Here is a 14,545-nt window from a genome sequence, read left to right on the forward strand (position 1 = left end):
TCAGTAGGTAATTTTCCCAGCACCAGTACACCAGACAGCATTGATCACAACTGAGTGAAGGCTGGAGTAAAGGTTTAGGTTTAGACGTTTGATGAGGTGTCAGTCTGTGCATTACCTGCGCCTAGGGGCCTCAGGAGAGTCATTGGGGGCCACTCCCCTCGCTACTGAGGCCAGGAACTCCTGTCTCTTCTGCTGGACCAAGCACGCTGCACGGATTATCTTATGGCGCGGAGTCCGCAGGTAAGGCCGGTTCACTTTTTGTGCTAGGTCTTCAGTCACCATCTCCAGGTCCGTCTGGGGGCAAACAGGACCGATCAAATTAATCTATGATTTTTAATGAATAAATTTAAGTTTCAACTTTTTCCATCCCTGAGAATAATTCACTGTTCACAAAATTAAACAGCATGCTCAAGGACATTTAATGACTTTTCCTACTCTGAAAAAATTTCAGCCTCTTTCAACACTTCTCAAATCACTGACTGTGAAATCTTTTCAAGGTCTGTGGGAGCCTATTCACTGTACTTACATGCATGGCGTGCAAAATCTCCACATGCATCACTACAGCAGATAGGACAGCAGTTGAGTGCATGCGATGTCTGTACTGGCTAGCATTATTATAAAAATAGTAAATATTTCACTAAATGCCGGCATATGTGCAGGCATAACTGGAGCAGAATGGGAAGATCATGAGGTGGAAAGCTCTAGTCTCACATCTCTAATGGTCCATATATGATTGCCTGCTGTGAACATTTGTCTTTGTCTTAGTAAGTCAGACTGCAACCTGCATAAGCTCGTAGATCTCTTTCTTTGTGCTTTTAGGCTCCAGAAAGAACCCGTAAGGATAAGAGCACTTCAGGATGCGGCGAGTTTTTAGCAGCTCCAGGACTGCGTCTTCTATGAATGTAGTGTCGGGTGGGCCTCCTTCCCCTAAGCAAGAAAAGGAAGAGATGAGGGGTCTGGATGGGGGTGGGAGTCCGTAAACCAACATGAATGCCTAATCCACTGCCCCTAACAGAATATAACCAAGATCCAACCTAAACAGCAAACACATCTAAGCAGATCAGTACAAAGGGATGAGCAAAAATGGTGAAACAACTTAGTATGTCAAATAACAGCTTTAAGGAGTTACTTATATTGTATATCCTGTTTATTTACGGTAGATTACATCACAGGTGTTAGCCAAAGGGGTTGGGAGTGGTGACTGGCATAGGCTTTGCTCATCTATGACTAAATTTATTATTCAATTTAGTGACAAAAACAACTTTATTTGAAGGCTAGGTCAATGCCATAAACATTTTGTCATTTACTGATTGTAAAATTTATTTGAGCAACAGCATGTCTGTATGGAGTGACACATTTATTGCTATAACCATTACAGGCTGATTAAAAGCAAAAAATAAAATAAAACTAGCATTTATTGGACCTCTTGTTATTCACTTCTCTTTCAGCCGGCACAAGCTGGCATGATACATTTGATATCATTGGAAACTTGAGAAGCCACTCAAAAGTCAAGATTTAAAACGGTGTTATGTATGAGACCCAAGCTATGCTAGACGTTTTATCACCGTGTGTACAGATGGGGTTTAAAGAGTTCTTGACAAAGCAGCTTTTCACACAAGATGAAGACCACATCAACAAAGCTCAGCCTGATTCTAAGTGCCTGCTGAATAATAACCATAGCCTGTGTTCAGAATCCATTATTAAGACACCTCTGCATGCTATTTTTCTCCCCGGTGTCTGCTTCCCGAAGCTCGAATTAGAAAACTAGATTGAGATGTGTCCAAATGTGTAATCAAGATTGACACTGTTATGGCAGACTGTAGACTCACTTCCACTCAAGGCCCGGCTGAGCTGCTCCATCTTCTCTTTGGCTGTTTTCAACAGGCGCTGCTCCAGCTATTGTGAGTGAGACAGAAGCAGTTTAACTTCAGTGTTGAGCAACAGGGTGTGGAGCAGGATGCCCAACCAAACAAGACAGTGAGTGCTGGTGCATGTGGCAAGATCAATAACAAAGGTAGAAGCAGCACACTTTTCTCAGGATACAGTGCTGTTTTAACTATGTTGCCGTCACAACTTCAAGTCAACACTCAGGCAAGAAAAAAAAAACCTCACCACCCACAGTTCGGCAGTCTTGAAGTGACTAAATTTTGTGTAACACTGTGGTTTGAGGAGAACTTGTGAAGAGTGAGGAGTGATACTAATACACCACCAGCTTCTAAGCACCAAAAACACAAACTTTATGAAAATTAGAAAATATTGAACTTAGTTAATCAAAATTTCTTCACTGGTGACAAGCAGAAGGAGTGTTTAAAACCAGCCCATCGTCAGGGACTGGGGGGAGCACTGGGGTGCAATGCTCCCGTGTGGCACATCTCATGCCCCTGTACCCTTCTAGCCATATTGCACCCTCCATCTAACAAAAAATGTTTCCTAATAAAAAGAAAAAAAAAGAGATCATGCAGGTAAAACCTCTTTCGGTGCATAAATCAATTGATTTAGCAGCCTGATGAAGATTAATCTCATAACTGTGAGATTAAGGGTGACCCATGCTACGAAGTTAAAGGTAAAGCTCACTGTTCAAAAGAGTTTTGGGAGCTAGCTTCTAGCTTCTAGAGCTGGACCTCACACACACGTCTGAATGAATGGAAGTAGGGGGTCCACCTAGTGTGAACGGAACTGATCATTTTGATTTTCTCTCACTTTGCACAGCCACATCAGTGGATGCCCTGCTATAATGTGTTTACCTATTGACTTGATACTACACTGTAGAGCAATATATAGGAGGCTGCGAAAAACATCCATATTAATTACCACTATAGAAAGGTGACATGAACATCATCAGCTTGTATTTGTGGCACATTTATCATGACATGAAAACAAATTAAAGCTAACACCTCAGCCTAACTGCAAGTGTAGATTGCTGAAACTATGATCAATGAGAACGTGGAGACGGGCTGTGAGCGTAGCGAGTGACGCATCGTCTTCTCCCCAAAGCGTCAGAGCTTGTTCCACTCTTCCCTGTAGCCTCATATGCACATTCTGAGGTGACACACGGACATGACGCTTGCAGAGCTGACAACATCGGTTGTGCTCGCTCGCTACACTTGCAGTTAGGACGACGTGTAAGCATCACAGACAGTGGTCGTTTTTTTCTATTAACAGTATATTGTGATATGACTCACTTATGCAAAATCACATTTAATAAACAAAATACAATCCATCTCTTGTAACTGAATATTTAATTCAGAAATTTTCAAACAGTACTTCTAAAAATTTGCATGCCTAATTTTGTAGGTTTCCAAATAAAATATGCTTGTTATCAGATTAGACAGCAGAATAGTTTGTCATGATATCCCAAAATCCCCAAATCATCAAAACATTATTCTACTGAAACACAAACAATAATATTGAAGCATCACCCAGCCCCAAATACTACACATTTTAGGTCAGTTTCAGGTCACTACATCCCTGCCATCTGCTCTTGCTGGGATGAAAGTAAATCCAACGATGAAACATTAATTATTAGTTATTGTTTTTGTTCATTAAATTTGTATTAGAAAATTCTTCTCTGTGATGCGCTCTGACGCAGACATCGAGTGAACCCTTTTTCTATTAAGAGTGTGTAATTAGTTAGTTTGTGATGTGATTCTGTTTTAAAGAATGGGTTGTTAAGTTCGGTCTTTATATGAGGGGTTCTCTTGTCACATAGTGGCGTTTTTACCTGGTAAAATATATACTTCCAGCCATGTTTTATGTCTGCCCCCACACAATTTCGTTATGCTTTTTGGTATAATGACAATAAAGATTTTCTGATTCTGATTCTGAAAACTGACCTTGGGAATAACAGATCGTACCCAGCTATAAGGTCAATTACCACTGATCTATTATGATGGGTGCAGAGATTTTACATCCACTGATTCACCCTCTTCACGGTTGCTGGTAGACTATGCAAAGCAGACATCATTGGAGGCAATGCCATCCCCATTTACCTGATAGCTGTGCTCATGGTTCTTGAAGCGTGTGTAGTAGTGCATAAAACGGTCGAGTTCCTGAAAGCTCTTGTGCTTCTTCTCTGCCTGTGAAAGCGAGACGAGACACCAGTCATAGTCAATAAACTCTTGAGCATGTTGTCCTCCCGTACAGAGCAAAGCGTTGGTACTCTGGTTGAGAGCAGGTGAAGTGAGCATCGCCACAGGTGAAATCAGTGCTTATGATTCACAGGCATGCCAGTGCAACACTGCCGCTGAACTTCTGTTCACCTTTGATGGAGGTGGGCGGACTTCACTGTGGACAGCGCTGTGGTCAAGATTCTAAACTCAGCTTGTTTGTGACTCTGTGTGTGTGTGTGTGTGTGTGTGTGTGTGTGTGTGCGCGCTCCCTCTTGCTTCAGCTCCCTTGGCTCAAGCAGTTCCCTGTGGAAGTGTCCACACACACACACACATCTCCTTGCATATGTCAACATTCAGGCAGACAAATGCTGTACACATCTGTTTTGTGTGTTTCTTTCTGTCATGTTGCTTCCATGCATGTACAAAATCTGCTTTGACGGCTCTTATATCAGTTGTACACCTGGGGAACATGCTCTGTTTCTGTTTGAGTATGGGAGGTGAAAATAATGCATGTGTGTGTACCTCCACAGTCATCTCCTTAGACTGCTCTTCCACCTGTTGGATGACCTCATAGCGGGTGCAGCGGTAGTAGCCTCCTGTTGACGAGCTGTGCTTTTTCCACTCCTCCAGACAGATCCAGCAGAAGTCATACTTACACTGCAGAGGGAGGATATAAATGTTTGATTAAGTCATCACTGGCCAGCTGTCTGATTGAAAAGTACAAATTCCCTGCTTCTATGCTACGCTTAAGTAGTTTACAATTTTTTGATGTTATAAAAATATTTAATTCAAAGTAACTGCTGTAAGAGAAAACAAGGCAACACTTAATTTTATATATAATAACAAAAAAAATGTGAGAAATTAAAAGAAAGAAAACAAGATGACTCAGAGCGGATTCCATAATCACAGAATTGTGACATCTGTGGTTTTTCTAGGGTGTTTTTTCATTCTACCATACTGAAAAGAAAAGCACTATTTCACAGCTGAATAGTGTTAAATGTATTAGGAAGGAGTACATTCAGATTATGTCCTATGTTTGATATTAAATGGATCTCTCATGTTTCTTAGAGATAAAATTGCAATTGCATTATTTTACATCAGTAAATCCTCCTGTTAAAAAGTCTAAATGCATATACCTCTATTTACTGGTATCAAAAAAGTCTGGATGGCGGCTCTGAATGTGTGTGGCGTTACTGGTGTACTCAAGGGAAGTAAGAGAAAGGAAATAAAATTATGAGAGAAGGATATCCTTCAGAGTCCCTTCAACTATAACCCAGAACTCCAGACCTACTTAACTCTTCCCTTCCATTTACTTTCTTTACAAAACGACAGGGTTTAAAAGAGGACAGTTGTCTGAACACAGCGGTGTCGTCTTCGTAACTTACTGCCACTAGAAGGCACTCAGACTGCATGTTAGATCAGCAACTCCCATCGCACAATGCAGAACAACAAAACACTAGAGCCTCTCCAATCCACAGCCCATCCGGGCGTAAGTGATTTCTCTCCCCGTGCCACAAACACTTCTTTGTGGGTGACAGGGTAACCAGAGAACACAAAACCCTGAAGGCTGACACCTCTGCTGTCCTGGAAACGCCGCTTACATGACACTCCAGAAAATCAATACAAAATGAAGAGGGGAGGGTGGAAGGAAGAGGAGGCAGAAAAAGACATTGTGAAATGGAGAGACTAAGAATGAAAAGTGTGAAGCTGGCTTCACACCTCCACGAGAAGGAAGGAAATGGCAGCAAAAAGACAAAGAAATGTCCCTTGGCAACAGTGAGTCCCGTGTTTCCAAGCAACGTAGGTAAAGCCATTTCTTACCAGGTAATAACAGATCACGAGGCTGAGCCCTCCATGGTGTCTCAAGCTTTTGAAAGCTCCTGTATCCCTCCCAAACTAATCTCTGTCTCTGGCTGGCCTCTTTAACCAGGACAAGGCTTTCTCTTTAACCAGTGGCATGGCTGTCACACAGACAAAAGGAGCCAAGCCATATGACAACACAAAGCTGTACAACTGGCCTGGCCTGGCCTCCAGCGACAGTGGCAGCTACAGAGATTTAGGCAACATGACACAACAAATCTGTCTCACACTCTATCACCCCCTTTCTTTGTCTCACTCTCTCTTTCTCATTCATTTCAGTGAATGAGACAGGCTAATGACTAATTGGAGGACTTGAGAACATAATACCTCGTGTTAAAAAAGCATATCTTGGGTGGGTTAAGGTGTTAAGAATATCTATTAAGTAATTACCATGATACAACATTATGTCCTCATATAATGTACACATACTGCTAAAACAAGAGAAAAAGACTGCAGCTTTAATGTGATTAAACACGGTCCAGTGTTGCTGCAGTTCCCCTGACCAGAACAAAATAGCTTACTTGTTGTAAGAAGTAAATTTAAAAAGAGGTCTAGCCTTAAATATGTCTTTCTTGTTGTTTTGTTTTTGTTTTTTGGCAGACTGGGAAAAAAATGCCCAGTGAAACTGACTATTCAACCCACTGGCCTGCTTCTCACCTGCAAAACAACATTACTAATTTTAGAGTGTTTAAAATGAAGTTAGAATTTTATACACAGGCTCATTGATTTTAATTCAAATCATAATAAAAACATAATTTATACCAGCAATATGCTGGAAATCTGGAGGAAAAAAGCCTTGTACTTGAGATATGTTCAAGTCTAGAGGACAAAGTTCATGGGACTGTATTCTGTAATTATATCTGAATTAAATTTGCACTGCTTTCATTGGTCAGCAATGAGCTGACTGTATGCATGCTCATATTGCATCTTCATTCAAAGGGATTTTTCCAATTTCTATTTGAAAGACATTTGAATGGCTATTCAAATAGATTTGTCATGGCATTATACTCGCTTTACTTGCACGATGGCATTTTAGTGCTTTTGGAGCTGAATGAAGTTTGACCCTATTTACATCCGTTATATAACTGTGGTTCATTAGCAGGGGTTGGTCTGGTATGACACCGAGCATCAATGTCAGTGAAAATGTTAACCTGCCAATCAACAGCATCACAGATGTGCAGAAAATTTGAACAGATGTCAAAAATCCCTTCAGAGCAACAACCAGTAAAATTTGAAATGTGATGGCTTTGGCATCCCCTTGAGTCCCTCAGTCACACTGTTTTATGTCAGTTTGATTGAGTGATGCTTGCTCATAAAATAATGTTTATTTACTCATCTCTGTGTAAGTTACAACTAGATTGAGCCAGCAAAACCGTTTTGCAGATACATACTTGAATTTAATTATATTTAAGTAAACTACATTACTTAACTCTAAATACACCCTGGTTCTGCTCTGGCCTTTTTATAACCAGGTCAAGAGGTGGGACAGTGCTGGGTACACAGCATTTGGACTGCAGCAATAAAAAAAAAAAAAAAAAGTGGATGGAAAGATCCCTGATGACAGCAACACATGAAAGGTCTATACTGAGTTATTTGTGTTTCTGTTCTGTAGGCTAATATATATTTTCTTATTTCTTATTTGTTTAAATGTAAAAATTTCCATGCTCATTTCCCTAATTTGTATTGGTATGCAAACTTGGTATGCAAAGGGGCACCCCTGTGAATAAGATACTTCCATGCTACAAACAAGTACAATAAAGCAGTCCTAGAGATTTTGCGCCAAATTGTACCACAGCACTCAAAGAATAAATACACAGAAAGCAGCATGTAGAATAAACCTATGTTCATATCGTTGGTCTTGTTTCTCTACAGCCATTAAGCTATCAAAGTGGTAGGACAGACATGCTGTGAAACCTGCAAGCCTCTTACCTTAGCACACTGCATGTGGTTGCAGCCCTCGTTTTTCTGTATTGGGGACTTGCAGTTGGCGCAGGGTTTGGAGTTCGTGAGCAGCCACAGGCAGTTGGCTGCATCCTCGTAAGCCTCGCTCACACCAGCCACTTGAAGGGGAGGAGGAGGTAAATAGAACAAATACAGGCATAATGAGATAGAATGAGAATGGCTATTACCACAGCTCTTAAACAGGCCACTGCATTGAGTGGGAAATTGTCCTGCCTGACTAATGTGTATTGCTTATATATTTTGTTAACACCTCCCAAGACACTCATGCACCCACACACACATGCACACACACAAACACAGTCACACAAACAGAATAATTGGCTATTATCAAAGTACCTCTGATGTGCCATTTGAAATGCCAAGATAAAACAGAATCTGGGGAAATCGAAGGGGAAGATAGTTCCAAACAGAATAATTGCTTTTATCTGTGTCTCCGACTGTCATATCAACAAAGTGGCACTGTGCAGAAACGTGGGGGCCATCTTCAATCATCAGTTAGACTGCCCACAGTCCAATTACTGCTTCTAAACATTGCATAATGTCAACACGTGGGTTGTTCATTTCAATTAATAATTTATTATCAACAAGCTGGATTTTAATTGGCTCAGTGCTAAACTGTTTGTAATTACCAGCTAAAACTGTGTGTGACTGCCAGGTAATTTAGCCTCAAATCAATCAGTTGACATGCATTTCAAAAAATCAGGACAAGAAAAGGGATTGCATGGTGAATACGATGCTATTTCTTTGTTATAAAAACATATCCAAGTCTAACTGTATAATGCCTGATACTGCGACTGGAAACTGGAAGGTACTTAGGTCATTTTAAGTCCTACAAAACACTTCAAAACACCTCAAAACTCTTTATCGTGTTACTAAACCAGTGTACCTTATGTCACAGTGGCAAAACATTATGACCACGATGATGAAGCTGTACTTGTTCAGGCGTAAATTTGTATCTGGAACATAAACATAGACTTCACACAAACCTAGCCAAGCCATGTTAATACTCACATTCCTCAGGTCTCATCTCAGTGACTTTCTGTAGCCACATCTTCCAGGTCTCACAGTCACAGGGCTCATGGGCTTCTCCTTGACATTCCCTAGAATACACACAGACACAGATGGGTAAAAAAAAAAAAAAAAATTAAAACTGACTAGGGCAACCTGCATGACTGATTGAAGTTTTTTTTAAGTGTAATTTATTTTACCCTGGGTATATTTATTCATACATTTATTAATTGATTGATTTTGGTATAATGTATGGTCTGGGAAAATAATTTCCCAAAGGTTCATCAAATTTGACTCATCAGCCTCCAAAGATATTGAGCATGAAGAGCCCTGTCTTAGGGCCCGGTTAGCCTGGTGGTAGCTGGTGGTAACTGTGGTGGGTTCATCAATATTCAAAATGCCGCACCCCATTATCAAAATCCATCATTTCCCCAGGTTCCATCCAAAACAGGCCAACAGAGTCTCAGAAATCACATTTGACACACACAAGAACAGAGCTCAATTTACAGTCCCTTGCTGCATCTTTGATCACAGAGAGGAGAGAGGAGCCAATAAGGGAATACACACTATGGCTGCTTTCTCCATTTATGTCATAGCCATTAGTGCTGTTACCAATGGCCAAAAGTTAATAGATTCCACAAGTATTATGCAAAACTGCTTATCTCAATCCAGTTGTAAACAGGAGTAGAAACCTCTGTTCTAGACTGGAGACTCACCCTTGCACACAATCTCTCAAACTCCAACCAGCTGCAACCACTTGGTCCACACATCTTTCGTAAAAGCATACCTCCTGCTGTTCACAGGCTCTTTTCTTTACAGGCTCCTCGGCACTCTTCCTTCCTACCACCAGCTGTGTAAGACTCCCAGAGAGCATGATTCCATCCTGGCTTTTTCTGTCCCGGAAGTCCATTCCAGCCCAGCCACAGGGGTCCCACATCTTTTTACTAAATCGTTTCATGTTCACTCATTTCTTGTTTCCAGAGTCTCAATGACTGAGGTAAAATATTCAGCAGTGTAAAAATATTTTTTGGTCACACAAATTAGCCACCAAAATATTTCCGTCACACATTGATTAGCCAGTTTTAAGTAATACACGTTCACAAGGATCTGCTCTGATTTACTTTGGTCGCACCCATATTAGTCAGCACAGTTACAAAGCCTCACAAGACCGTAAGGTCAGCCAAGCAAGGATCATTCAGTTTGATGTAAGAATGCACCGTCTGACTGACACGATAACACGCCTCTTTGACCAACGTTACATGTGAAACTTTTTCACGCAACTTGATGCAACTAAGTTCCGTGCAGCTTTTCAGATATTTACAAGGGGTGATACGCAGTGCAGTTCTGCTGAGACTCAGCTGCACACATCCAAGCTACATTAAAAAGTTTCATGGCCTTGCACAAGTTTATTCCAGTTCCATTATTCCATTTGCAATATGACAGTTTCATGTCAGCTCTTTTGTATGCTTATGTATTCCTGTTTTCTCTGCCATCTGCAGAGGGAGGCACAAACAACATGTCTCGTTTCTGCCCCACCTGCCAAGGGAATCAAAGAGAATCGCCAAAGATAATGCAAGGTGCAAGTGTCTACTTATATTATACCACACATTTACAGATTCTTTTTTTGACATCTCTGCTTTATTTGATAGCAATTGCAGGGACATACAGGAAAGGCAGGAGAGAGGAGGAGATGACATGCAGCTTGGCTTGTAACTGAACCCGGGCTGCAGTGAGAAGGACACAACCTTGATATGTGGTATGTGCTCTACCAGGTGAGCCACCGGGGCACCCCTCCGATGATATATTTTTTAAAACTGTCCAAAATAGCTAACTAACATATCATGATTGTATTGGACATGTGGAAATTTAAGTTGTAAGAGAGTAGACTCCGTTTTGCTATATTTTCTGTATGTGGCCCAGTTCTGACACACAGAGGTGAAACAAACAGACTGACAATTTAACAAACAAGCACAGACTAAATAGACGGGAACAAGTATCGACAGACATACAAATAGGTAGGAAGTCCAACAGATGAGATGGGATGAGACATATACCCATAAAGACCCACAGACATGTTTTGTTTGCTCCAGATGAACTATTGCAGAGCTCCCCGTTCTGTCTCTTGACTACACAAGCGAATGGTGAACACACACATCGCACTGTGCTGTCAAAATCGTCAACTGCCATCAATTGGTCATATCTGCCTTTCAACCAAATGCCTCCCGCTATCCTCCTAAACCCAGCTGTCAAGGGAAAAGTTAGGCCTGTGTTACATCCAGTTACATTACCAAACGTCATGTCAAGGGAACTCTTGAGTGAACATGACAAGTGAACCTAACGGCCTCTTTCAGGAATCATATAGGGGGGGAGAGGTGCAGTGAGGTGTGTAGTAGTAGTTAGGGGGTGGAGGAGGTCACGCTATGAAGAGGGTTGGGGGTTGCAGGGTTGGGGTGGGGCGTTATGCAGAGCTCTCGAAGTGTGTATAGAGAGGACAGAAGGTGGAGGACCACAGGGAATCTGGGCTCTCTCCGAGTATGTTGCCAGGTTAGCGCAGATAAAGAGAGAGCATGAGTGCGTACTAATGTGTATACACAGAAACGCATGGATGCACATAATAGGATCACATAACACACAAGCATACACACTCAATCAAGCGCACAGATGCTTTGAATGGACTAGACGCATAAGCATATGTGCATATACGTGTGTGCATGCCAGGCCTCACTCACACATAGGCAAACACGCACTTCAAAGAGCTTCTGATGCCAATCTGCCCAGACACCACAAATGTCTTCTACTACTATATATTACTCACCTAAGGCGTCATAGCATACATATCCCATAAGGTTCTTGGAGTTTGTACAAGGCACTGATCAAAACATGTATTTTAATTTATTCCTCTTAGTCAGTTTCAGGAACTATATTCTTAACTATACACTGAAGTTGTCACATTGCAAAAATTCTAACAATATGACATCAGTAAACTCAAAAATAACCCAACAGAAACTGGCAAACACACACATAGCTGATATATTTTAAAAGAAAGGAAGAAAAAAGTACAAAAAGCATTATGCCTTTGAAGTTTGTGCAGCTTGATGCAGATGCAGACAAAACAAGTTTGTTGTTACAGGCACACTACCAAAAGCTGTCTAGAGCTTTATTTTCTGATAAAGAAACACTAACAAGGCAACACTAAGTGTATAAATAAATAAGGTTCTATAATAATTTACAATTATGTGACTTTTTTTTGCAATTGTGCATCTAAGAATGTGGTATTTTTAACAACAATTAGATGACTGAAAGTATGACAAGTACAGTAAATGTGATACATGTTCTGAAAGGTTTTGTCAGATGGAGGTACACGTCAAGTACTCCATCTCCTCAAAAAAGTTCCACCCACACTTTAAAATACTGGTCAGCTAAAAAATGGATTTAATTAGTTGCTATCCTTTACACCCACTGCCTGCAGATATCAAGTCAAAAATGAAGCTGCAAGTTTGTGGTACTATATGCCAAACAAATTCAGGGCTTTACAGACCATTCACTAATCAGTAGAAAGTATCTTCTATTTGATCTTCCTTTTATGAACTTTCTGTTGCCTTAATAAACGGTTTAATTTAGACTTAATGCTAATTTAGAGCTAATGCTAAGACTGCAGTGGTGACCCAGAAGAACATGTGAAATAGTGGATGATGTCTGTCAATTGCAATGCCCTTCCATCCTAAAACTGTGGTGTTGTAGTGATTACTGACCAACAGAAGAGGTGGCCCTTGCCACAGTCCACAGCAGGTGCCCTGAGGAGGGGGAAGCTAAGGGGGTCAGAGGTGGTGGACCCAGGGCCCTGAGTGTTCAGTCGCACTGCCCTTTCACAACCCGCCTGAGGACACCAGCGGATGGCCGGATTGTTCTCCACAAATGCCTGCCGACAGGGGAAGTACAGGAAGAAGCAAAACAGCAATTTACAACCCTTTTTTTTTTTTTAATCAATCCCCTATTCACATGCCAACGCAAAGATTATGTGTGTGCAAGTTTCAGACACACACTGCTATTTAGGTAGATTTTCAGCAATCCATTGCTGAATTGTAGATATTTAAGTGGGGCTATTTGTATTACTCATTTGTCCAAAGTTCTCTCAAGATTCTCAAATCCTGCCCATCACCCAGACGGTGGATCTGACTTTAATCTCCTCACATGATACTGAGTCATTCTTTACAAATCTTTGCCGAATTAGTAATTAGAGATTTAATGTAAGGCTTCAGCCGTATGATTCAACTTAACTTTCCATTTCCTCAACTTTTTCTGCTTTTCAGCTGCATTAAATGGGTTACTTAAAAAAATAGCTCAACATAGACTCCTCATTTGGCTTTACTGTCTCAGGTGATTTTAAGATCAGAATCAATTAAAAAAAAAAAGTTCAGTTTCATCAAGTTTTTTCCTCCTATATTAAATAATATCACCCACTGGGAAAAATATAATCCTTTTGACACAAATGTAGAAACCATTTCTTACTGTGTAAAAGTTAAACAGATGCAGATGCATGTGAGTGTAAAATCTGAGAGGATCATAAGACTAGGCTCATTAAATCTTGTCGACCTCTCTCACAATGTACTGCTGCACTGTGGGTTTTTTTTTTTCTTCAAACCCAGACTGTTAGTGAGTCAACTCCGACATTCCCTAACTGCTGCTCCAGTTTGTCAGTAATTCCCTCTTGACCCATAAATGAAATAAAGACATGCAACATCACAGTGCCTTCATCGGTCAGAAAAGCTTTGTGTCAGTGGTAACTTTCTACAGCAACTTTCACTTTGATTTCTTTGAGATCTACCACTCTAGATTTTCAGTTAATAAGTGATATAATACAAACCTTCAACATGAGGGGGAAATGATCACTCATAGTTGTAAACAACATGATGATCTGTTTCAAATTTTAGTGGGTTATGGAAACTGAGCAGCATGAGAAAAAAAAAACATTTATTCCATTTAATATAGTTTCATTCTACAACATAGTTTACCGTCAAGTCTTAGAATATTAGCCTTCATCTCTCCTTTGTGAGCATTTGCCCCTTTGTGTCTGTCCTGCTTGTCACTCCTGTAACTTCGGCAATCAGCGGAGTCTCTGCTCTACCCTGAAGTGGGACTGCAGGAACTGTCTGTTTGTCTCTCTGGACTACAGTGAAAATATATGGCAGTTTTTCACCATTCTGTGTAGCAGGCTCCCTATTAAAAATTTTGTGTTCAGTGCTTGTCTTGGTTTTTCATTCCACTACCTTGATGTCAAACTGGAGGTAGCGCCTATCCATCTCCCTGGACACCACGCTCTCTATGACTTCCACCGGCACCAGCTGGAAGCAGTCGAAGGCTGGGCAGAAAATGTTGTGAGCTTCACCCTCCTGGATCTTCAGATTCAGAAACCTGAGGAAGCATTCATTAAAGAAAGAAGGAACTGAGTGAGACAGAGAAATTGACAGCAGAGAGGTGTTAAGGTTGATCAGAGTATGAAAGTTAAGTAATCTGGACAAGTTCTGAAATATTACCTTAAACAAGGATTGGCAAATGGAACTAAATCATAGCAGGGCAGAAGGGGGAGAGACATAATCCTTGGAAAG

At 40.9% G+C, this 14,545-nt stretch overlaps 1 protein-coding gene across 3 annotated transcripts in view; it reads right to left on the reverse strand.

Moving 5' to 3' along the window:
* Positions 1-14,545, reverse strand: part of LOC115373313 (ankyrin repeat and IBR domain-containing protein 1) — a 41,062-nt gene that overhangs the window by 11,533 nt on the left and 14,984 nt on the right. For all 3 annotated transcript variants that reach the window (XM_030071635.1, XM_030071633.1, XM_030071634.1), the window contains exons 8-16: positions 14,207-14,351; positions 12,692-12,858; positions 8,943-9,031; positions 7,899-8,029; positions 4,632-4,766; positions 3,990-4,076; positions 1,830-1,896; positions 782-927; positions 116-294 (exon numbers count right to left, since the gene is read on the reverse strand). In XM_030071635.1, coding sequence (XP_029927495.1) covers positions 116-294; positions 782-927; positions 1,830-1,896; positions 3,990-4,076; positions 4,632-4,766; positions 7,899-8,029; positions 8,943-9,031; positions 12,692-12,858; positions 14,207-14,351 — 1,146 coding nt within the window. The remainder of the gene's footprint in view (positions 1-115; positions 295-781; positions 928-1,829; positions 1,897-3,989; positions 4,077-4,631; positions 4,767-7,898; positions 8,030-8,942; positions 9,032-12,691; positions 12,859-14,206; positions 14,352-14,545) is intronic.

Source organism: Myripristis murdjan, chromosome 16 (genome assembly GCF_902150065.1).
Source record: "Myripristis murdjan chromosome 16, fMyrMur1.1, whole genome shotgun sequence".
Taxonomy (NCBI): domain Eukaryota; kingdom Metazoa; phylum Chordata; class Actinopteri; order Holocentriformes; family Holocentridae; genus Myripristis; species Myripristis murdjan.